The sequence below is a fragment of the Drosophila novamexicana genome, unplaced genomic scaffold (genome assembly GCF_003285875.2).
Source record: "Drosophila novamexicana strain 15010-1031.04,08,12 unplaced genomic scaffold, DnovRS2.1 tig00000986-arrow-arrow-pilon, whole genome shotgun sequence".
Lineage (NCBI taxonomy): Eukaryota > Metazoa > Arthropoda > Insecta > Diptera > Drosophilidae > Drosophila > Drosophila novamexicana.
The window spans coordinates 1,086,351-1,112,902 of record NW_020824835.1 but is presented as its reverse complement, the minus strand read 5'-3'; the positions used below and the strand labels follow the sequence as shown (position 1 = coordinate 1,112,902).

At 40.6% G+C, this 26,552-nt stretch overlaps 1 protein-coding gene and 1 non-coding gene across 2 annotated transcripts in view; both read right to left on the bottom strand.

The window, feature by feature from the left end:
* Positions 1 to 26,552, bottom strand: part of LOC115765747 (homeotic protein Sex combs reduced) — a 31,111-nt gene that overhangs the window by 711 nt on the left and 3,848 nt on the right. The window contains exon 2 of the mRNA XM_030709409.1: positions 21,671 to 22,671. Within this exon, the coding sequence (XP_030565269.1) occupies positions 21,671 to 22,643 (973 nt within the window). The 5' untranslated portion in view covers positions 22,644 to 22,671. The remainder of the gene's footprint in view (positions 1 to 21,670; positions 22,672 to 26,552) is intronic.
* Trnam-cau lies at positions 10,465 to 10,536 on the bottom strand. The gene has a single exon. It is a non-coding gene; the product is annotated as a tRNA-Met (tRNA).

Here is a 26,552-nt window from a genome sequence, read left to right as displayed (position 1 = left end):
TATAGCTTTCATATATCTGGTATTTTAATATTGATATTATTCTACTCATATGTTGGAATTATGAGAGGCTCGTAAATGCTAAGTTGGGGAAGATATCATTAAACGAAGTACTTTATAAAAGAAAGATTTATCATTAATCCGTAATTTTCCATCTGCAACCGGACTTGAAATAGCTATTCCTTGTATTAAGTGCAACAAAAATTCGAATGTAACCCACAAATATATCATTAATTTATTCGGTAGATTTAAATGGAATTTGCACTGTCAAATGTCGAGCAAGCTCTATTTGAGTGCTTATGATTTTCTTTAGTACCTAATAGTTTGTTTAATAGTCTGGCTATTTTATTCAAATTTTAACACTTTCGTTGAAGGCGTTTCTAGGCAATCGACAAACGTTGAAGTGGACCGTTGAATTTTTTCCTCCGCAGGAATAGTTAATTTTCTTGCTTATTTTTTGATTTTCTGCAACGTTGCGCATTTCATAAATATGACGTGTCAAGCTGCAATTTTGCTGTTTACCGTCGAAAAGATTTTCTATTTGTTATTTGTTGTTGTTAGCCAAAAAACAAAAAAAAAATCAACAAAGGCCAAGGGGTTGCGGGCTTGTCGGGGCTGTACGTGAAGTTTCAATCTCTAGACTCTAGACCCTAGACAGCTGTCGCTGCTCGATTTCACTGTCCTCCTCCCACTGCCGATGGCCAAAGATAATGACAATTTGCCCATTCCCCAACCGATGCGCCGACCACCCCCCGCGAAACTATTGTCATCTTTTGGGCTGGCGCGAGGGCGTTCGTAACGCGTCGTTCATAATGAGGGGGCGGACTGTGGCAAAGTAGACTTTTAAAAGCCATTTACCGTGGCGTGTTATTATGGCCAAGTCAATTGGCTCGCCCGCTATTCAACAAAATACAAAAAGAGAATCAGACAATGTCTCACACACACACACATACATACACACATGCGCGTAGTTGGCCCGTGAAATGTGTGGCAGTCAGTCAATGTGATAGACAGGCCAAGTGAGGAGCGCTTCTGTCAGCACTTTGGGAAAGCCGACAAACGTTCCATCTTGGACCCCTTGGTCGCCACGTTCTGCAGCGCACCACTGCGCGTATATGGGTCATGGCCCATTGCTAAACGGCAATTGGAACTACAAAGTTGTTGTCGCTTTTCCGCCAATTGCATTGCTCGGATGCAAATGTTTTTTAAAGATGACGCATTGGTTACAAATATACAAATATTGTGCGAGATACGTAAATATTGCTTATTTATTGAATTATTGGCTTAGAGTTTCAGTTTATTTAACTCTACATGTTGGCATTCAATTTGGACAAACGATAACCAAACTTTATTGTTCAAATAAATATGAGGTTTAAATTCCGAATTCTATAAATAAGAATTCTTCAAGGAACAGTTGTGGCAACTTTTCACATTAAAAATGTATAAAATAAAAAAAAAATATTATTTCGTAGCCCTGAATTCATTTTAAGTGTCTGGTCTGATATTTTGTTGGATTGAGAAATTCGTATATTCGAGTTATTAATAAAAATCTGCTTTTATATGTTATTTAAGGATTTAATAGAATAAAAAAATTACAATTTAAAAAAGCGTTGCTAGCAAAATTCAGCTCGAGTTTTTGTTCAGTTTTAAATTTGCAATAAATAAAAAGTTTCGCACGTATTTCTCTCTCTCTTTCTCTTTCCTGCCTCTGTCTGCCTCGAGGATGCGCGACACGAAAGTTTGTTTTTTAGTCGGATTTTGTTGGTTTAGTGGTCGACGTGACGTAGTCGGAAGATGTCGGGTCACATCAATCAGTAGGAAATCTAAATGGAATTTCTGATTAAACTTGAAATTAATTACCACTCATTTAATTAAAGTGAATTTGAGTGTGGCAAATGCCGAAGCGCCGTTCGCCAAAAACCCCTCACACACACACACACAGAGAGACACACACACATATGTTAGAACTCAGAAGCACTTTTGCCCTGTGCACACTCACGTTGAAAAGTCTACGTCCCTGTGCGCTTAGTGGGCTCCGCTTGCTGGTTGTTGGTTGTCTTTTAGCCATTCTGAAACGGGTTAAAACTAATGACCACGTAAACAGCAGAGCAGACAGTAACCAGACAAAGACATCAGCTTCATCCGTCATCAGACAGAGAGAGCAAAAGAAAGAGAGAGAGAGTGCGACTGCGACAGTTTGGTGGCAAATGGAACTGGCCAAATCCTTAAGCGCGCGAGTCTTGACCCATTTCGGTCAGTTAGCAGCGCTGTCAGTCAGCTTATCAACCATCAAATTGAATTCGAAAACTAATATCTCTCGCAAGCCATTAGAGCATGCCGGAAAGGTGCAAGCTGTCGGGTCAAAGTTTGCAGACGGCTTCATGCAACATTCAGTGGCATTTGATGCATGAAGTGCAGACGCAGCTTCAGGTTGCACTTATTGTTCGTCATATTCTTCTGACCTTGCTGCCAGCATCTGGCACTGTGCATGGAAAATCAATATGAACTGTTGCGGTGCAGTTGGCGGACATTTTCTTAGCTGCTGCACTTTGTGTTTCTGAAAGTTCTGGGGCAGGGCGAACAGCACTTGCGCCGCCGCCGACCATTTACAATTGTCAAAGGCTGCTGTCATTTGGTGTTGCAATTTGTTTACACATGCAACACGCTCACAGCTGCACTCGTAGCCGCAGTCGCAGTCGCAGCGGCAGCGGGTATTAAAAGTATCTGTGAAAAGTATCTGAGAGAATGCGTTCATGTAGCTAGAGTATCTGGGGGATTGGCGATTGCGCTGAGCAGCACAAGGGACTTGCTGAGAAATGTTTCCCAATTATAGTATTAGAAAACATGGAAATATTTAATTTGAAAGCGGGGAAAAAAAAGTACAATGCTTTGTTAGCATAACTACTACAAATTAAGTTTTAAATTCCTTTTTGATATAATTAATAAGCTATCAAATTATGTTAAACAATTGATATTATTGCTAGTTCACATCGTTTGTAGATTATTCCCAGGAACATAGCTATACTTATTTTTTCATTATTTTTTACTTCTATAAAAAATAAAACTATAGTCGATTGATTAGCAAATTAGGGTTCAAGCACCCGTGAAAACGGAAGACAAAATGAAATATGTAATGGCATATCCCTTGATTGGATTGGATAATACCCTCTTTTCTTCTCTTTGATCTAAGCTATATTTTGCAATCTCATTTTGGAGTCGAGTGTGTTCCATTTAATAAACAAATAGTATTATTTATGTCTCAATCAGCCGAGAGTGGGCAACATTTGTTGCTGCACCGTTTCTGTCATAATTTCCAGCTAAAGATCAACACACATCTAAACCAAATACGAACCGAACTGATCCTATTGCCCGGCAACCCGTTGAGGGCTCTGCTAAATGTCAACACTGGGTATCTGTATGGGCATGGGTGCGGGGTGTGGGGTGTGGGGGCGTGGGGCGTGTATAGGAGAACGGAGAACGGGCGTGTGACTGGGACTAACTACATAGCTACATAAGTGGCGCATCGATGTCGCTTGTCGTCATGGCCAGGCGCAAAGCCCCATGAGTTGACAGCAGTTTGGCTGAGGCACTGCCACTGGCACTGCCAGCTTCACTGGCACCTGGCATGTCATATCACTTATCGTCGGGGCATGGGCATGGGCATGGGACATGGGGCATGGGCATGTCGACTCTTGACAGCGCCAATGAGCGAACATCCGAGGCGTTTTACAACTTTGTGCCCATTTCGCGCTCTGTCTGGCCAGATCGTGAAATACTATATAGACATATTGGATTCTGCATACATATTCCTATATATATATTTTTACTCGTGCTTATATTTGAAAAGCGACGCGCTGTGAATGAGGAATTTAGTGTGTGTCCGTGTCCGCGTGTCTGTGTGTGTGTGTTGTCTTTTTGTTTGGTCTTTTGTTTTGATCTTTTGCATTTCATTTTCATGTAAGATGACGTCAAAGTCAAACGCTGACAGCCGCTTAACATATCAGTTGAAAATTTGAAATTTGGTGCATGCAAAAATCTGCAACAGAATTTATTAAGTGACACAACAGAAACTGGCTGCGGCTCCTGCGGAACGCATCCACATTCGATTCGTGGCAATTCTGCAATTCAAATTGCCATTGTCTGCGGCCACGTTTTGCATACCCCAGCCAGGGGCTTTGTGGGGCAGCTGATCATGTTGTGATTGACGCGAGATTAGCATACGTTCAGGTTCAGGTTCAGGTTCAAAGTTAAGCTCAAAACCCTTGACCTAGGTCAGCAGACAGGAGGCGCAGCTGGTGCTCAGCTTCGAGTTGGAATTGCAATCCAGTTCAAAGTTTAATTGTTTTTCGCCGCGTCTTCTGCTTCGGCTGCAACATCTTCGGCTTGAGGCGCAAATAGAAATAAATAAAAAAAATGCTTGCGGCTTGTCACAAACACTTGTACTGGTCATTTGTCAACGGCCGGCGTCTGTACCGCACTGGCGGCGGTTGAAGTAAAAAAATACAAAAAACTCAAATAAAAAACGAGAAAAAAGTGAACATCGTCATCGTAATCAGCCGCACAACGTGTGCGGCACGAAACTCACCGGTGCCCAGTCACCGTCAGCCGTACAGAAGACGTTCCATCTTGCATCTGGCGGCTCGGATTCGATCTTATCGGCCAAATAAAACAACAGCAACAACAACAACAACAACAACAACAGCAGCATTGTAAGCTGACTTGTTGCTCTTGTTGCTGTTACGGCGAAATGCGACAACAAGAAGAAGAACAACAACAACAAAGGAATTGCAGCATCAGCAATTTGCGCTCGAGATCACAACTAAAACTTCATAAATCAACGCACTTCCGATTACGCAAGATCACAAGTGGCCAACGGCCAGTAACCAGTGATTAGTGGCTCAGTGGCTCAGTGGTGCAGTGGTTGGTGTTGCCATAACTGCGACTTGCTGCGTCGGCTACTTAACGGGCAGCTAATGAGTCGTTTACCAAAAACCATTATCAGTGTCAAAATGCAGCCAAATGATCATTTGTCATAAGCGAGCGCTGGAAAGGGTATCAAGTGTGGTCGCTGCGGGGCAACAGAAATGCTCTTCAAAGTGTTAGAAATGCTGTCATAATAAAAACATTTATCTATTTCATTGATAACAGTTTGTTGGCTGATAGAAACTACTTAGCCAGGATAGGACCTCTTGAAACCAAAAACAAAAAAAAAAAAACTGGCAAAAAAAACATTATTCATAAAAGAATTGCTTAACTATATATTTATATAATATTTAGATAAGAATCACACATTGCAAAAATATATAACATATATCTATCTAATTATTTAACAGTTCTTTTAACAGATAGAAAATGTGTGGAATAGGTATTGTTGGATTTTTATTTGTATTTATTAGGATCTTACAAAATAATAAAAACGATCGAAAGAAAAACATTTTCATCTTTAATGGAATATTATAAATATGTATATAATATATATAATAACAAAATCAATTATCTTTTTAATTCATAACAGCTTGTTAGCCAATGGGAACTAGCTAGAAAATAATCTTAGTTGGTTTTAAGAATTGTTTTTGCTTTTATGATGTCAAGGTGAATAAAACTAATTCAAAACAAGTAAGAGGTTCTAGCCGGGAGCTCCCGACTAGGGGAAACCCTGAACCCTCTTCTTCTAACATCAAATGCATATATGTATATATTCCATTTTAAAAGCTATATGTCAAGTTTGGTGACTCTAGCTCTTAATATTTACCAAAATTGCCCAAAAAACAGAATATCAATATCGATTTTTATCGATTTTATCGGGAACTGCGCGGGAACTATGAGCATCTACATCTAAAATTTCAAGTCTCTAGCTCTTATAGGTTCTGAGATCCTTGCGTTCATACATACGGACGGACGGACGGACAGACAGACAGACGGACATGGCTAGATCGACTCGGCTATTGATGCTGATCAAGAATATATATACTTTATGGGGTCGAAGATGCTTCCTTCTGCCTGTTACATGCATTTGGATTTTGCACAAATACAATATACCTTTATACCCATTTTTAATGGGTTCAGGGTATAACAAAGCACAGAAAATTTCTCGGTAAAATCTTAGAAAAAGCATTTTCGAAAAATGTTATGCATCAATTGGAATATTACATAATTATAAATATTTATTTATTTATAAAATAGCTGAAACATGGATAAGGAAGAATCATCTTAAAATTTCTGTAAAAAAAAAAACGAGCGCTAAAACATTTTTTAAAATTTTTTTTAAGCTATTGCGATATTATAAACATTATTTTAAATATTTATGTATTTTTAGATACGATACCGAGTTGAGAGCATGACAAATAAAATAAATAAAATGCCTAAGACTTTAAATGATGATATTTGAAAATTAATATAAAAATCTTTTCAAATTTACACAATTTTGGATTGTTTCATTATGCAATGGCAAATGGTATTCTAGTAATTCCCATAGGGAAGCCTGAACTACACTTCTATTTAAATGTTAGATATGGTTTTCAGTCAATCTAAAGTGGAGTTAAACTTTCAAAAAATGTTTGATTTTAAGAAATTTATAAATAAATCAAGAAGCGACTTGCGAGACGGCGACAAGGCGACGGATAATAACTGCGAGACAGAGCCAACGCATGGACAACGGGGAGCGGGAGGGATTGGCTTGGAAGACGACTACGTGAGCGGCAACAGGGGGCATGTTGGCCATGCTCGAGCTATGCTGGAAGAGATAAATCTTAAGGCCGGCGGTCGCCAGCGATCGAGGGGCGCGTCAAAGGGGCCGCTTGGGGTCGACATGTGCAGCGGGTTAATTTCTTTCGGAAAAGGAAAATTAATCAAATATGCCCGCTATTATGGAGCGTATGTGCTTGTATGTGTGTGTGTCGCATTCCTTTGGTGATAAATGATGAGCGGGCAGTTTTGTGCAATGCGACAAATGATGTGACATTTGTGATAATGAAAGTGTTGCAGCAGCACGAGCTACAAATAGATACGACTGAGTGATAGATGGACCGAGAACAAGGGAGACAGAGCGAGAGAGAGCGAGAAAGAGTGCGTGTGTGTTAATACAACAGGTGTTTCGCTCTTATCGCTGCTGGAGGATAATTCGTTGTTCGCACACACCATTAAAATGCTATTAAATCGTAGTTACAATTGTCAGGCGACAGCCCGAAGCATCTGTATTTGTATCTATTGCTCTTGCTATGGCTGTAGCTGTATCTGTTGCCGTGTGAGAGTATCTCGTATCTGGCCCATCATTAATCACAGCCCAAATAAAGCGAGGCGCTGCCGTCAGACGGTGGTCAGCAGCATAAAAAATGGTCAATATATTAAAAAAAGAGAGAAACACTTTTCTGAAACGGTAGCAATTGCTGTGGCCTCATCCTGCCAGCCATGCTGTGCATTTGCCTATTTGCCCTCAAAAAATTATTTGAGCCGCATGTCGTTTGGGCCACGTTTTTATGTGCGAATTGTGCGTGCCGTCATTGGCTTTGTTGTTGTGGTTGTTGTTGTTGTGGTTGTTCATCGGCGTCTTTTCGCATTTTCTCTCGCTCGCGTGGCTGCCTTTGGTTTCGTGAAAAATGGAAATTATGTCAAGAAGTAAATTGATTATTTCGCTTTAAAGCATTTCTCAATTTATATTCCGTGTTCGTTGTCAACACCAACACATTCAGTTTCGTCAGCTACAACAACAGCTTCTACAACATTAACAATAGTTGCTTGCCTTTTGCATGGCGGTTGTTTTCATTTTTTGTTTTTGTGTTCTTTCTCTTTTTGTTTTTGCGTTTTTTCAAAAGCCACTCAACTGAAATGACATCATGTGCTCCGAACTTCTCGCCCAGAGCAAACAGCTGATGCCCAAGCAAATTAAACGATCTGAACCCTCAGAGCCGCAGCCAATTGGCAGCATATGGTTTCCGGTGCCAAGCACTTGGTCCAAATGCCTGCAGGAGCATGAAGTCAGTTGCTGGCTTCAGCAGGTTTGGGCATAAAGTGTGTGAGAAAGCAGATAAATCAATTGTGGTTCTTTTAAAGCTCACGCCTGGGGTAGACTGTGGTCATAAATGGGCAAATAATCATGGAAAATTAAGGAGCTTTCAGCTGCTATTGAGGTTGAAATTATATGTATTAGTAGCACTGATTCGTTAAATAAATTAAAATACAACTTTAAATGGTTTCACATATTTTAAGCTAATTGCTAAGCTAACTTATAAAAACAGTTTAATAAATATGATTCAATATTAAATCGACATTTCTAAATGGCCTACTTTTAATTTTCTTTTAATTTGAAAAATAATTTAATACTTAAATCATTAAAGCCCTTTTTAAAAATGTATTTTAACTATTTATAGACCCCTGTTGTCACAATTAAAATTCAATTCCCCAAGTCAAGCTCAACAGGTGAATTTGGCACTTGAAACTTAAGTGCTTCGTTTTTTTTTTGGGGGGCTTACACAGCCGACAGCTCCCCAAGAGGCACGTGTCTGGGCTGGCTCACACCCCAGCGGGTTGACGGGCCGCATAGAAACCACCCTTAAGCAGCTGAACTTGGAAGCAGCAATAATTGTTTTCGATTCGAAACAGTTGGCAGCTCTTCTTGGTCCTGGCCCAATCCCAGGCCAGGCATAATGAGCTGGGTAACAAATTGTGGCAGTGTCTGGCATTGTGTTGAAATTATAATAAATGAATTATCTGCTTAATTAATGAGCTTTTAATTTTTAATGGCGCGTCGCTGGCACCGCCAACTGCAAACAGACGAATGCCACAGAAAGTTTGTTTAACTCTTGTACTCGTTATTCTCTGGCCGAGTGCGGACCCAACCGACAACCTGTGTGTTGGACATGGCCCGAGCTTGATGTGGTGTGCGGTTGTTATCAAGCGATGCGTATCTTTTAGATACAATTTTAATGTGGCTTCTTGCAAATTATTTATGCGCGCATTTTCGCGCAGATAATTATCGTTTATCTTTGATTTAAGGAGAGGACCTCTCAGAAGCGCGTTCGCTGATTGTTTCGGCAGATGCTGTCTCACTCTGTGTCCCTCTGTGTGTGCGTGTGTGTGTTTGTGCATGTTCGAATTCAAAATGACTACCTCAGTTAATTATGGGGCTCCCGAGTAGGGAGCGAGCGTCGCGCATGCGCACATAAATTAGCTGACGCGCCAGTAAAACCAGTTCTACAGATATCCCCTCTCTGCTGCTACAAAAGTCCGCCCGTGCCCCGCTAGCTGGGCCATGTAAAGAGCGGTTAAAGAGTCGTCTGGCCCACCGAGTCGAGTACCTGTGCACCCATTTTTAATGAGTGTCCTGTCGTCTGCAGTTGAATGAACGCCGCCGTCGTCTGGGCTTCTGGACTTATTTTCGCCATGTCCATGATTAAGTGCGAGGTCTTTGACTGGCGCTGAACAGCAAGAAAAAAAAACGAAAAGAAGCAGGAACTCAGGGCTGAGCAGACAGCGCCCAGAAGCCGGCAGCAGCCAGCAGGCAGCAGGCAGCAAGCAGCGTGTAATCAATCAAAAGCACGAAACAGAATTTTAAAAAGAATTCATTGACTTTCCATTAATAATTTCCTTTGTAAATTGCATCCTGTGGCAATTGTTGTAATTGTGATGAATTCTTTATTAATGCACACACACACACACACACACACACACACACAGACTCACACACACGCTCGCAGATAACTGCCGGTCTTTGCCGGCATTTGCCAGCTACTGTCCACTCAACGTCAGCGTCAATGGCGTTAGCTTTAATTATGTATCTTGCAGATAGCCTCATGGCAGCTCCCCCTCCCCACATTCCCCACACACTCACAATCCATTTGCGATCCATCAAACACAGTCTTGGCTCGGAGTCTGTTCAATTGGCGCTTGACCGATGGTCTTTAATTTGCCAGCTTATACGATTTCGATGATGCATTTAAATGAAATTATCTCTAAGGCCAATGAAAACATATTGCATAATTAGTATATTAGCTTAGCCTGGCCAACAAAAGCTGGCTCTTGGGCGCGATGTAGCCGTACAATAACTACAATCAATCTCCGTTCTATGTTACGTTCGTTAGCAAATTATGTTGACAATTAGGAATATTAATGGTAATTTAATGGCACCTGTCTGAAATCTGCAAAGAACCATTCTTAAGTGTAATGAATAATTGCGAATAACATGATAAAACGGAAATAAATTAAATAGTGCAACATAAATATTGATTAAAATAATGAAATACAATGAATGATGTTTAGCAATATTAAAATTGGATTTTTTGCATTTATAAATTGTGAAAGTTTCAAAAATAGTTTAGTAGGAAATCAAAATTCGAATTTTACTTATAGATAAAAATCGAATAAATATCTTTTTACTCAAATTGCAAATATTTTATTTATAAATGAATGATAAATACTTTTTTCAATTTAAAAAAATAGAAATATCGAGTATCTCCGTATTACACACGCACATAGCAGAGCAAGGTTTCGATCCTCGGACCTCTGGGTTATGGGCCCAGCACGCTTCCACTGCGCCACTCTGCTTATGTTCGGCCACGTGACTAAAACTATATAGAAATTCGGTGGACGCAGGGAAGTTCCTCTAGGGCAATGATACACAAGATTGATTTGTTATTTTATTTTCGATAAAAATATTTGTTACTGTTTTTAAGAGATTGATTAGAAAATAAAAAATGGACGATTTGTTTATCACTTAATATGTTAATTTTGATTTTAGCTAGAGTCTACCGAAGTTTTACCGGTTTTTTCTGCTTAACCCACTCGCATTTAAATAAAGACATTTAAATGGAAACAAATACAAATATATATATAACTACTAGAAATACAACTACAGTACATGTGGAGAATTGTTTCCGATGCCAGCAACAACAACAACAACAGCGCTATCAAAATTAACTTGAAATTTAACTTAAAAACGTTTGCAGCGTCTTTTTAAAAACAAAAGTATTCAACATGGCTGCCAGCCAAACATCTACAAGCACAAAAAAAAACCCAAACTGGCAAAAATAACAACAACGAAAACTGAGAGACAGAGGAGCTGAAGAGCTAAGGCTGTGGCTGCGGCTGCGGCGCTGATGAAGATGAAGATGGTGAAGTCAGGCGCGGAACAAGTTTTAAACTTGCTACAAAGGTGTCTTAAAAAATCTTTTAATTTCAACTTTTTGCTCGCATCGCATCGTTTTGTTGCCGAGCTGCAAATTTGCTATCGTCAGCAAGTGGTGTCTGGAGGGGGGCGGCTGGAGTCGCAGGGGGCCGCTGCTGCTGCTGTTGGTTGCATCCGCCCGCCTTTTAATGAAGCGCGAAGTGCAGCGAATGCGAAAGAGGGCAAAATTGAAAGTAAAGTAAGCCAAATGCATCCCACTGTACTCCACGGCACCAGTTCCAGTTGCTCCACTGCAGCCCTGCTCTGGCCCAAGGGCAGGCTGCGAACAAATTGCAATTGTTGCCATTGCATTGGCGCTGTCATTTTGTGGCCAGACCCAGGCACGGGATCACACACACACACACACATATATACACACACACACACACAACAACACACCCAACCTCAACACATATGCTTGGTGTTTCTCTTTCGGTTTGGCGGCTTAGTTTTTATATGCGGTGTGGCCTCGTGGCTGCATGTCTTCATTGCAGTTTTTAGTTTTTGACCCCCTGAACTCTGGCTCGTTTAACACACTATAAACAGAATCAACAACTACAACAACAGCCACAACAATCCTTTCATTTCATATGCAAGCCATTGCTAATTCCCTGCACAGAGAAAACAAGCAAAGACTGCGAAAAATTATGGCCAGGAAAAGCAAAGTGGAAATGCCAGACATTTAAATCGAATTGGCTTGAGGTGGCAGCGCCTCTCTCTGTGTGTTTGTGAGTAAGTTGTGTGTGTGTGTGTAGTTTTAATCTGCAAAATGTAAGCCCGTGCTGCACGTACAGCAGTCAGATACAAATACTTGCCAAAGTATCTGCCAGATACATGTTGCCACACTTAAGCGGGGGCAGTACACACACACACACACACACACACACACACACACACACATACACATAGACGACTGGAGGCCACGCGTGTAACTCAATTTTCAATGGTGGACAAGCAGCTCGACAAAATGCAAGGGGGAAGGGGTGGCGCAAGCAGCTCACGTACTGGGCGAAATGGGAACGGGTCGTGGGTTTGTCTACTCAGTCAAATAGTTTGCCGCCTGCATTAATAATTCACAATTTCATCTGGAATTGTATGCGATTTGTGATGGTTTTCGCTTAGGTAACTTCACTTTGGCTCTGGCCGAGCTAAGACGATTCCCCGAGCGCTCCATTGCGTTGCCGCCTGTTGCTGTTTTCGGTTTTTCTTTTTAGTCTTTATTTTTTTTTCACTTTTTTTTTATAGAAATCAACTTTGGTACAGTGGAGTCTGCAAGCATAAATTGTACACAAAATATATACATTTGAGTGAGTATGGCTTAGATGGTTGATGGACCAGAATTGAAAGCTTTTAGGAAGTAATTCAACTAGTCAACGACTTAACTGTTAATCTGCTACAGATTTCTTTTTACCATACGTAAACATGCAATTAGATAAAATGATTGCCCCTGAGACTTCGATTTTATTTAATTTCAAGCAAATTCATTCAATATTAATAGAATAAATTTGGAACAATAATTGTAAATAAAAAAAAAATATATTTCTTGAATAAATTTGAAACAGAATAATGTTAGATTTATTTAACGAGTCTGAGCATTCAGAGGTAAATAGAATCTTACTTTATCTTTTATTCAAATAGTCAATTTGGCTTAATCGCGTTATCAACTACGGAGAAAAATGCGAAATTGAATGGGATTTGAAATCTTATTCTTGAGCTTTACACATATATATAAATATACATTACCCCTTTACTTTTTTATGTGGCAATGTAAGCTATCGACTTACTCGATTACACTGTGTATTTCACTCGTATTCTTATTTATTATTTAAAGCAACAGCTTTCACCTTGGTTTTTAGCCCACTGTGCGCCTTGCGTTTATCTCCATTGCGTCATTTCGTTTTAGTTAATGCGCCAGAGATTAATATTCTATGCGTATCTCGGCGATATCAGAAGGGTGCCGGGGAGCAACAAGAGGGGAGATCGGGAGCTGAGGGGCAACTGGGCAACCAGGCAACCGGCCAGTGCCAATTTGCAGATGTGCGCCAATTTGCGCCTGAATTTGATAAACTCCCATGCAGTGGCTGCGTGACATTCAGTTAAATTTATGGCTCGCACTTTTTCACCATTCAAATCGCAATTACTTTGCTTTATTCGCAATTTAATTTCCCCCCATACGCGCGCAGATTGCAATCGCCGTATCTGTAAGATACAAAAAGGAATCACTGCGCCGCTTGAGCTGTTTGCTCTCTAAACAATAGCGAAATAAACAAAGTCGATGCTCAGGAGGCGTCCCATTAGAACCTCATCGACATGGTGAACTAATAAACTGATGTACACAGTTTTGCGTATTTGTAGAACTGCACGCAGCTAGATATATATATATATAGCTGAATCTGTTGCTGGGTATATGTGCTATATGCGCTGCATTTGCATCTATCAGCGCTGGCACATCATCAGTCATTAGTGGCGCCATTGTTGTTGTTGTCTTTGCTTCCTTTTTATATTTCTTGTTGGCTTTCTTTTGGCTGGCCATTGTTAGTGTCTCCCGCTTTTTATGCGCTTTTATTAACTTTGGCCAAAATGCGGCTGCAGCCACTTGAAGACATCATCATCAGCGGCATCAAAGTTTTGGGCTGCTTTATAAGCATAAACAATTCGACTGCGCTTCGGGTAATCATTCATCTTTTTGTACAATAGCTTTTGGCATTTGGTAGCAGAAAGTTTACAGAATGGGTTAAAGAATCGAACTGTAATAGTGTGTTGTTGATTTGGGCAATATGATGAGTGATATTTTTCAAAGTGCAGCCGAATTTAAATGGGTATTACCGCCAACCGGAGCCCAAAAAATGGGGAATAATGATCGAACATTAAAACTAAATAAAAAAGGAAATTTTTAAAATGCAGCTAAGATAATTATATAATTTCTTAATAATATAATAAATAAACGAAAAGAAAGAAAATTAATAATAAAATCTTTAATTTTTCCCAATTCATGAATACCCCTAACGCACTGCATTCGCAGCAAATGAATTTTAATTCAAGCAAAGTGATGAGTTTCACATCCGACACAATTTACTTCATGCTCTGCGAGCCGCAGGAATGAATGAGACCAGAATTCATTAAGAACAATCAGATGTGACAAGAAAGCAGCTCACAAATTCTCTATAGGCACATATGCATATATGCATATACTATATGGCGTATATATGTTTATATATATTCTTATATACATATATCTCATTGCCTGCTGCCAAAAGTTGTACGCTTTGTTAGAAATACTTGAGATGCTTCAGCTGCGATCCCTTGCATAAGAGATACTACATATACTATATATATGTATAGCTACATTTTATGTACTCCAATAACTGGTAACTGGCCATGCAACCAACACCTTGTGCCGGAAAATTAATTTATATTCCACCACGTTTTCAGCACCTTGCGCTGAGTTTATGCATTACCCCTCGCTGAGGTGTATTTTATAAAATTGAAGGCGAGTGGAATGCAGGGGCACAATGCGGATAGGGGGAGGCTTAGAAAGTAGTTGGATCGGGCACCAAAATAATAACAATCATTATGATTAAACGCAGCTATTTGAAAAGTCGTGTCCCAAGTTAATGAAAATGTAATTGACCAGCGAATGCAACTGGGCCTGCTCCGGCACTTGGCACTCGGTTGTCTCTAGGGGCCCGGTCTTTGGGGTCTACTCTCGGGTCTCTGGTCTCTAGTATCTGGTGTTGCTGCATGGGGCTCGCGTGGAGACGATCGCGAGCAGGAGCAGACCCACATAGACGAGTAGCGTTGGGCCACTCAGGCAGGGTAAAGGGACAGAAGTAGGAGTAGAAACGGCAGCAGACACTCAGATCCATGGCCAGGCCCAGAACAGACTCACGGCAAGAGACCAAACATTGTTATTGTTGTTGCTTTTCTTGCCTTGCAGCCATCGTTGCCATATCTTGTGCATATCTGGCATTCAACTCGTTTGCGAACTATTAATTTTGTATAACATCCTGCATCTCAATGTGGCCTTCGGGTTGAACGGCACAAACAAGTTAAACGAAACTTTAAATGGCTTTTTGAGTTGGCAATTGCAATTTTGCTTCACATTTTGAATATAATAACTGAAATACAGTTAGCTAGCTGAAGTGCTTCTATAATAAGACCAACTTAACCAAGTTTTGGTGAGTTCTTTAAGGCCAAAAATCTATTGTATTCATTTATAAATATTTTATGTGTAGAACCTTTGTATATATCTATGAGAATCTGCAGAATTTATTCAATTATTTCAACTTAAGAAATGTATCTTTTATAAATCAATTTGAGTCTAGAAGGGAGCAAATCAGAAATCAATTATTATGTATTTAGTTCCTCGAATTTTACTTTCTATTATTAATTGAAAAAAGTTCTTTATGAATTTATGATTGTAAGTAAGTCTATTAATCTATTTACCAGAAAAAATCATAAGGAAATTCCTGAGTTTGATAAAATGCGATTGGTTTCTTTTTGCGATTAGAAAAGATTGCACACTTTTATAGAATTTCAATGAATTTCTGATCACAAAATGAACAATCTTTCGTATTAACTAACTAGATATATTGAAACAAAAAAATGCATACCCGAAATTAATATAATTGATACATTTGAAATTTTATTTCATTTTATTTTCCGCCCTGCTTGGCTTTGTTAATTCAAATGTGCATAATATTGCTTTAATTTTTGGTTTTTTAAATTTTATAAATAAAGCCCCGCTAATTAGGGTGCAGTCGGCCGACTGCGATCGTCCCTCGACCGCCTGCATTTGCGGAGCGCTTCACAAATTTATTAAATTGACAATTTGTAGCAATAGAGTCTTGTGGGTGGATGGGGCCGGGGACAGTGGGGTGCGGCCTGTTGCATCTAATAAGCATTTGAAATTTCGTAGGCTAGTAGACGCCAGGCAGGTATGCACGTTTGTGTATCTCATAGATGCGTTCGGCTTTCAATTTGTGGGCGGACGATGAAGCGCAAAGACCTTTGATGATCTGCTACGAAATTGCTTGGAAAGTCGCCAGCTTTGGTCTTGTCAATTAGAGAAATGCAGACAACAACTTCACAAGATTGCATGCGATATTTAAACGTATCTGCATTTGCAGATGTATCTGTATCTTTATTCGCTTTGTAGGTGTATCCATAGCTGCAGCTACTGTTGGCGTGCGGCGACGTTATAAGCTCATTTAAGCCAACACATTTTTTTACTAGATGCAAAATGCAAATGCCCAAACTCAGGCTCAGACTGAGTCTCAATCTCCGTCGCAGGCAGAGAAAGGAGGACTGCAGGGGTGTTCGCTGCAAAAGGTGTTTCGCAGAATTCTCTCGTTCTCGCCTGACGATCTCTCTCGTGCTGCGCCTAATTGAGGCGCGTCTCGAAGATGGCGTTTAACTTTATTTTAATATGGTGGCCATAGAGAAAAAAAAACTTGACGTGATTATATGCCATCAACGTGTTGTAGTTGTGGCTGTTGTTGTTGTTGTTGCCACTCGCCGCAACATGCACACAAATTTGCATAATTGTTAACATGCTGTTGTTGTAATTGTCGTGATGCCTCTTGTTGTTGTTGCCGCTGGATTTTAATCAGGGCCTGTTCTGGCCGCCGGAACATGCAGTTGCAGCTAGTACCCCGCTGCCGCCACTCTCTAGTATTTGCTCTGCCTGCCACCTGGAGCCATTTTAATAATATTTCGCTAATACCAGTTCTGTTTTTTTAGTGGGCTGAATTGGGTGGGTTTGTTGTTTTAATGTGACCACTCAAATGGTAATATGCCAGAACCCGGCGCATTGGCATTTAATGAAGACATTTGCCATCGAAAATTAAGTTGTACACGAAAGTGAAACAGCGCCAAGCGATAAGAAATATTCGAGAAACTGATTTTAATTGGCCACCAGGTTGTTTAAGCCCAGAAGGTTATTGACTCTGCACGTTTCAACAATGATATAGGCACATACACACATAAATATATAAAACACTCTTTGATGGACCTATTTGGTCCAGTTTAACTCACAATATAATTATAGGCTTGATTCTACCTATCGAGTGCTGTAAATGCTAAGATATCTTTTATAATGTTGACCTCAAGGCAATCATAAATATGTTGCTAAAGCAAGTTTTGCTTATGAAACCTCCAACTTTTTTATAATCCCAATTAAAAGAATAAGTGTGTCGACTACTGCTTAAAGAAACTGCTTTAGAATTTACTTAAAATAGTTGCGTAGCAACTGAAAATCAATCAATATAAGATATTTTAAAACAATTGTTAATATTGAATATTTAACTATAAGGCAAATATTCTGTTTACGATAATTGCTTGAAAATTGTTATACCCTTGCAGAGGGTATTATAATTTTGTCGTGAAATGTGTAACGCAGGAGAAAGAGACATCTCCGATCCCAAAAAGTATATATATTCTTGATCAGCATCAACAGCCGAGTCGATATAGCCATGTCCGTCTGACCGTCTGTCCGTCTGTCCGTCTGACCGTCTGTCCGTCTGTCTGTTTCTATGCGAACTAGTCCCTCAGTTTTAAAGCTATATGAATGAAACTGTGCAGAACTCCGTCTTTCTGTTGAACGCAGCACATATGTGAGAACCAACTGGACCACTATATCATATAGCTGCCACAGGAACGATCGGTCGAAAACTAGGTTTTTGATTAAAAACCTTTTTTGTTTATCAAGATATCTTGCCCAAACTCGGCATTAACAAATCACTATATGCATTATGAAAAGATTGGGTCTGCAAGGGTATTAAATCTTCGGCGTGCGAAAGATAGCCTTTCTTTCTCGTTTTTATTAAAAATGGGTACGGACGGACACAACTAAATCGATGCACAAGCCAATATACTCTTCATATTGGCTTGTGCATCGATTTAGTCGTGTCCGTCCGGGTGTCCGTTGAGCTATAGACAGACATCTCGTATACCATACGTAACACGATATCCCGATATCTCGTCCTATTTTTAAAAATCGATAGAAATCTATTTTGAGACACGAGACAAAACAAGTCGAGAACTATAATAGTTAGATATACAAAATTTTGGGTGGCTGCTCGTATAGTATGAAAAGACTGCCGTATATCTATATATATATATATATATATATATAAATACATAGAAGGAGGCTAAATTGCTTACAGCGGCAACTCGGCGCTGGGTTCAGGGAATCTCCTCACCCAACTAAAGCACTTCTACTTGTTTTCTTTATAACTTAATTAATCTTTGCTTCATATTTAACATAATACTGGTCATACCCATTCACATCAGCACACTCGATTTCAAGAGTAAACATGGGTTATACCTGCTGCAAAGGGTTGGCAGCTAATTACTAGTGGCAACGTGGCTATTCATGAATACACTCGTAAGAGTACGCATACACATGCTCATAGCTGAGTGAGCTTCACATTGCCCTCAACAGCAGATGATAGAATGTAATTAAACCTCATCGATGCATAAAAACAGATACATAAAACAGAGGCATGCTTGTATATATAATTCACATTCATGCCCAAGATCGTATGCAAATGTATCTGAGTGTTTGTCGATGCTAAAAATGGCAGACTGCGTGTGCATTTAGTTGGCTTCATTCATGTTCTTCAATTACCAGATACGAGCAATACGCATCTTGGCAATTCGCTTTACTTTTCTGCGCTATAATTATTATGTGCACTTGTTCTCCAGGTTCCCCTCATTGTTGTTGCTGTTGTAGCTGTTGGCTGCCATGAGTTACAGATACATAAATAATAATAACAATATGCCCCATTGATTGGACTTGGACGGCATGAAACGAGTTTTTGTACAAATGGAAAATCGCAAAACGTTTTTTCTGCTGCTTAATCAATATGTATTTACTAATGTGGTTGTTGTTTTTGTTGCTCTTGTTGGCTTGTGTATTTATGCATGCAAATGCATTTCTTGGCGCTTTTCAACGACTCTTTAATTGGCTGACATGTTGTGATTTTGGGTTGTCAAGTTTGCCTCCGCAAATGCAATTTTCAGCCGGCAACTGGCAATTATCGATGCCAATTTGTGTTACGAACGCTTCGCTAGTTATATAAAGTCATTAGAGACTTAAGGCTAAATAAATACCGATTAAGTGGAATATAATAAGAATATCAAGGCTGCAAGCCCGAAAAACGTTTTCGCTGGTTTGGTTGCGGGTTCAAATCCATGCTTTACCAACGCTGAACGCTGTTTCAAACCTTTTTTTTAATATATGGTTCGGTTGAATTTTAGGTTTGACTGTTCTTTAACCAAATAATCCGATTTAAGGCTTGGTTCATGGTTATTATATAATTGGAATTCCATGCATTAAACCGGTTCGATTCAAAACTGGTTTGCAGCATTTAAAAAAAAGCTGTGTTTAATATTTCAGTTAATTGTTTATTAATGCCACATCTAAAACAAAAGCGAAAGAGAGGTGTGTCTGAGCTTGCCAACTAGTTGCAATTAGCCAGGCCTGCCAACTGGCTGCAATCAGCTATGAACCGAGTCGGGCGACGATGACAGGTCTTCAATGGATATTAATAAAAGTTTGTGGAAATTATAGAAATTGTTAATTGATTTTAGCCAAAGCAAAAGAGCCGAACGACGCTTACCGCTGACTGAGATTGATTCAAACACTGCGACCTACTGGACCCCATGCACCTGATACTCTGGCAGCAGTTTGTGGCTGCGTCAATAAATTCGATGATGCCTAAGACCAGCAATAATTTCGTCGTGAGTTTCCCCGCCAAGGGGTCAGCAAAGCTGGCTGGTGGCGGAGGCAGGGTGGGGGAGTGTTTGGAGTGTTAACGAAAAATCTATGTGCGCGCCATTGACATGATGAAAAATCGCTGAACAATTTTTCGTCTCACAATTTTATTGTGCGGAGAGCAGAGTGTATCTATAGAATGCACAGTCTCTAGCACTAGGCAGCATTAGGCGTAACAATTTTTCATGAAATTTAGAGAATTTAAATATAAACGGAGCGAGAGGTGCGAGATTCATATCAACAGTATCTCGGCCTGTATCTGTGCTCCAGCCGTATCTCTATCTGTATCTGCATTAGGTATTCGGTATTATGAGTTATTGTGGGAGTCTGTCGGCATTAGCCGCGGGTGCCGGCTGTCCGTGTGCGGGGAGCTCGATCTGCTCGGGGTGGAACAGGCGGCATACGTTTGTTTACAATTTCACGCGCTGCGATTTTCGCGGTCGAGTTTTCACGCAGCGCCGCAAGAAAAATGGGCAAGTGTTAGTGTGAGGGAAATCTTTTGTTATTGTTTATGTATTTTGACAAGCTGCCCCGCGCGCTCAGTTTGCCAGACAATTTGGTGCTGGAGATACTCCGAGTAGCCCCTGCCCCCGCATCCAGTCATGTGACTCGCTTACAAAACTCATACGAATGAGTGCGGCAAAGCGGGCACAGGTACTCGTAATTGTTCAAACACACTCATTTAAATCAGTTATTAAGTCAAGTAACTCAGCAATTATTTAAGTTTGGCTCTTCGTTTTGTTTAATTATAATATTCAGTTAAAGCCAAATCAAGCGTTCTTGTTTATAAGATTACAATGTGTAATCCTGTTTGGTTAGTACACATTGGAATTGAGAAAAAATATATTCAAAAAATCTAAAAAACAAATATATCCAAAACAAAATCGGACTTAAAATATTGCAATTGTAAAAAATCTTTACACCAGTGTGATCAAATTAAAAAACTGAAAATTTTTATACCCTGAACCCATTAATAATGGGTATAAGGGTATATTGTATTTGTGCGAAAGCCAAATGTATGTAACATACAGAAGGAAGCATCTCCGACCCCATAAAGTATATATATTCTTGATCAGCATCAATAGCCGAGTCGATCTAGCCATGTTCGTCTGTCTGTCCGTCCGTCCATCCGTATGTATGAACGCAAGGATCTCAGAACCTATAAGAGCTAGAGACTAGATGTAGGTGCTCCTAGTTCCCGCGCAGATCGAGTTTGTTTCCGATAATCGATAATGTACCACGTTTCCAAGCAATCGATAAAAATCGATATCGATATCATGTTTTTGGGCAATTTTGGTAAAATAGAGTCACCAAACTTGACATATTTCTTCTAAAATAGAATATATATAGCCATTTGTTGTTGGAAGAAGAGGGTTCAGGGTATCCCCAAGTCGGGAGTTCCCGACTAGAACCTCTTACTTGTTTTTTTTAATTGTGACTATATATATTAATTATATTTATGTACAGATGTATGTATAGCATATTTATATATAAATATAATTCATAAATAAATAATTCAAAGAAGCTCTTTAATCTTTTCGGTTACAACACAAAGAGAATTTTCCATTTACAGCTTTTATCCCTAAAATCAGTGTAACCTTATATATATGAAAAATGTTTTGCAAAAAATCTATCAAAACACAAACCTTTCTTTAAAATAAAACTGAAATATTTGTGTTTTATATGTTGTTGGAAGTAAAAATTTAAAAATAAATAAATCAATTTCTTTGACTTACTCTGTCCGAGATGTACTCGCTTCATCCATGGATAGATCTGTGGCGGATTTTTCTTGCCGTTGCCGCTGTTCTGACTGCTGCCCGCCTCGTTGCCGCTGTCGCTCTCCGAGTCGGAGTCGCCGCCGCCCGGACTGTGCATGGGCACGTTCACATTCACATTGACGGGTCCGGGGCCACCGCCACCGCCGCCTCCGCCTCCGCCACCACCGCCGCTGCCACTGCTGTGGTTGTTATTAAGACTCACGGCGGCGGCGGCGGCGGCCAGGCTGCCGCCGAGCACGCCTTTGTTGAGGGAACGGGCTACGCTCTCCACCACGGAGCTGGGCGATAGCTTGGGGGAGATGTCGCGCGTGGAGAGATCCTGCGGACTGGCCAGCGACTGGTTGTTGTTGTTGCTGTTGGCGCTGTTGTTATTGTTGTTGTTGCCAACAGGCGTCGACGGATCGTTGGCGTATTTACAGCTAATGCTCGCCTGCTGTTGCTGTTGTTGTTGCGGGAGTTGTTGCTGCTGTTGCGGCAACTGTTGCTGCTGCTGCTGCTGTTGTTGTTGTTGCTGGGCGACAACGGCGGCCGTCGCATGGGCGTGCTGCTGCTGCTGTTGCTGCTGCTGCAACAGCAGCCGTTGCGGCTGCAGCTGCGTATAGTCCACCATATCGGGATTGGCCTGCCCACCGCCCGGCGCCCCGCCTCCGCCGCCCAGACCATAGGCCGCCTGGTTCGCATAGTGGGCCTGCGGTGTGTTCGGATACAAGTTGGGCGTGTAGGCGGCTGCTGCTGGGAAGTAGTCGTTGCCCCCCGGCGTCGCCGCACCCGAGTTACCCTGCCCGCCGTTCGCACCGCCCGCGCCTCCGCTGTTGCCAGTGCTGCCATTGGCGCCCGGATGACTCTGCTGCGGGTTCATCTGCTGCGGATAGCAGGAGGCCAGTGAGTTGACAAACTGGTACGAGGACATGGCAAAGCAGTCGGGATCCATTTTGTGGCCGGTACACTAAGATTTCTATCTGAAATGAAATGCAGTGGTTAGAGCAACAGTTCCAGTGCCAGTTCGAGCTCAGGGGCGGCAAGATGCACACTACAGATTGCAAATGGCTTTAGGTGTAGTCTACTAAACCCCGCCCAATGCAGATCCCACTTCCCGATTAGCTTTGCTGCTCAAAGAGCTTCTGTGCCTTCTCAATATTTGCATTAGTTGCAGATAAGAATAGTATTGAGACCTAGCATAAAGTTAAAATAATCTTATTTCGCATTTATTAACAAACTGTGTATTTCTTGCAGGCACCGTGGTTAAATGTGTATTTTTGGGAAAAGGAAAGGTGAGCTCCATCGATTTACCACAAATATATAATTTTTAGCTTGGGTTTTCTTAACTGTCTTTTTTCAAATTTAAATTAACTCATAAGTTAAATTAATTCAACTTTTTATTTAAAATAAAAAAGTAGTCAAAAAACATAATAATTTCTTGGATTTTTATTTGAAATAAAGATTTGTACTCGAAAATGATTATCTCTTTTATAGATTGTAATAAGTATTCTGCTTAGGGCTCGTAATTTCAATGGAGCTGCTATTTCCTACTGAGCATCATTATTACAATTATTTTCGAAGCGGCTAAGAACCCAATTTCCCTTGGCCAAAACAACTGGGTGCTGCCTGCTTCCGGAGTGGGGGAGTCGCGGGGCGAAACTGTTTGGATTTCACTTGAGCCGATGGGCAGGCGCGGATATGCCTAAGCATTGGCATTACGTGCATGCAATTTTGATGTGGCACAGCTCGGCCCAGGCCAGGAATGCCTGACCCGCCCACTCTCGTTGCTTGGACACTTGCGCGAACTTGCGGCTGCACTTGTGCCCGGGCCTGGGCGCAAACAAAGGCCCGCTCGGAGTTGGACACCATCGCTGATACAGCGGACTGGCCAGGCTGTATGGCTGGCTGGCAGAGTGTTTGTTTGAATGAAGAAAAACTTGTATTTCGGGCCGCTGCAGCGGAGATAGCCACAAAAGCGGCCACGATTGCAACGTTTTGTTTAGGCCAAAAATCGAAACAACAGCTTGGCACAAAATAGCCCCAAAGCCGAAAAGTACAAAACGCAATGGCAGAGACCAGGCCAAGTGTTGGACCAGGCCAGCAGCAGGCAACGAGGAAGCCAATGCCAATGCACGGAGCGCATGAACATGGCCGAAAAAAAGAAGAGGATGAAGAAACCATTGCCCAAAAACAATGCAACGACCTCTGCAAGCAAATATTTTGCTCTCTTCAGTATCTTCTTCTTGTTATTCTCTACACTGCTTCTTCTTCTGCTTCGGCTTCTCCTTCATGTTGGGCGCTTCGTATGAAACCAATAATTTTGATTCAGTGGGCAATTTAACCCTTTAGCATGTTGTCCAAATGAAAGGAGTTGAAGCTTTAAATTAAATCGCCGTACGGGCCTCGACTTGAGCTCTGGCCCCGGTCCTATACCTGTCCCAGGCCAGGCCTGGCCCGGCTTGGCCTGGCGGGTTCTCAGATAAAACTGGCCACAACTGGGCAACCGGTGGCCTGGGCCAATGCTCGACAGAGATTTATTTGATGAGCAGCGTTCCCGAAAACGTTGTAAATTCGCATACGGCCCTGGGTATTTGAAGATTATGGAGTTTAAAGCAATTGTAACGGCATTTCGCTTAAGTTTCGATTTTCGATTAGCCCTCGGGAAACAGCACAAGCTGTTTAGCCCAACGACATACAAACAATTTGATTATCCAAATTATACGCTTAGATAAGCAACTTCTTTGACCCTACGACTTGCAGACGTTGCTCCAAGGAATGGGGCTAGAGATCAAATCAAACCAAGAACTGGAAGGCAAGATTCAATGTTATGAAATCGAAGACATTAAAGTCGGAATTACATGAATAATCTTAAATAAAAATTAAATGGAAATATTGTAAGTAAGAAAGTGAGGAAAACCACAGATCACTTCATCTTCATCATATTAAATCGCAAGTTACCTAAATAATCAATCTAAAATGACCGTTGATTAGGCTGCGAATAATCGAACCTCTTCTATCTGCAATATAATGGATAATGGAAGTTCCATCTTAAATCTACAATTAATTGAATGCGTGTTGACCCAACTGGCGGCGCCGGTTGTTTATTTTTTCGATCACTTAACGGCAAATTAAAAATTCCGAATAAATAAAGGCCATAAATTATACAAGTTTGGAAATTATTTTCCAAAGAGTCGGGCGACAAGCGGTTCAATTGGTGTTAATTAAATCCATGAATAATGAAAACGCAAACCGAATTTGCGGGTTCTCTCCGCGCTTTCCAAAAATAAAAAAAAAATTATCACACATATGGATATGTATATAAAAGTGGATACATAGATTGGCGCTGGTCTGGCTCATTCGTCGGTCGCTGGGCTGATTGTCGCCTCATAAGAAAGCCATAAATTATGGCAATTCTTTCGGGCAGCGACATTTTTGAGACGAGGGAGCGAACAAGCCGGGCAAAACTGAGCGACTTTCCTTTGTCTCGTCGTCTGCGTCGCGGTTGGGCATTTTCCTTTATACCCATGCCCTGCCCCGGGGCCACCTTTGTATAAACATTTTTAATATGCCTACGAAACGGGAGTGAAATTCTTGTACGGATACTTAAACCGCAGAACGAATTTCCCTTTCCAAATGTTGGCCCGACATCGGCACAGGTAAATGCTGCTGCATACATGCAGAAGTAGAAGAAGACGAAGAAGAAGAAGCGGAAGGTACGAGTAAATAAACAGCAATTGAGTTGCACATGCGCAGCTCTAGACGTTCCCCCAGATCGACTCTATGTCACCATAAATCAATTTGTGCCCAATGCGACAGCTGAAAAGGGTTTCTTGTTTTGGGAACTTTTCGTGAAAACTCCAGGACAATGGCAGACGTTTCGAGGTGCCGATCTTATGATCGGGGCTGTCCATTGTAATTAAGATGATTAACTTTTGCATAATCGATGTGTAAGATAGAAAAGAGAGATATAAAACGATACTGTTCACACTTTGTATAGAACATTTTTAGTTTTGGGATTTATTAAACTTGATTGACATTTGCCTAATTGCCCTTTCCGTACTTTAACTCGTCTAACTCGTATAGGCGAGAGAATTGATTAAAATAAATTAATTTCATTTTATAAGGATGCTGCAGCTTGATATTTTATCAATAATTTTTCATAGTAAAATCAAATCTAACAATCATACCTTATCTTTAATTTAAAGGAATGATTCGCTTTATTTAAAATATACTATTTAACGATTGCCTTTGAGTACTTTTTTTGAAATATACATTAAAAGAAGAGTGCATTTAATTTCACGCTAAAAGTAGAAACCAATCTAACATAGCATATTTCACCTTTAGTAAAGGAATTTATGGAATAGTTCGTACCATATAAGATAGGAATAGTTCGTAATATATACCATACCATATAAGATAGGAATAGTTCGTAATATATAGTATATGCCACTATACTATATACTATTTCAAATATATAAAGTATTTTTTGCATTTTTTTCATATATATTGTAATAAGGTAATCTTTTGTATGCTGTCAAAACCAGTCTGTTGCGTACTTCATCTTTCTTTTGAATCTAACATTTCTTACACGCCATTCTATATGAGTTATTAGATTGTCATCCATTTCTAGGCACTTTGCAGTCGTTGGCAAGTACATCATCATCATCATCATCCCGGCCAGGCCATATCCCAGCCATCTCTTAATTATGAAACGAACAAAACCTTAAGCAGTTATTTCTTTTACAAATGTCGCCCGTTGTCGTCGCCCAACGTCGTCACCATTACAGATTTCGAGCGCGCCTTGTTTGGTTGTTGTTTGTAGGCCGGGGTACTCTGGTACCCGGCCGGGTCTGGTCATAAA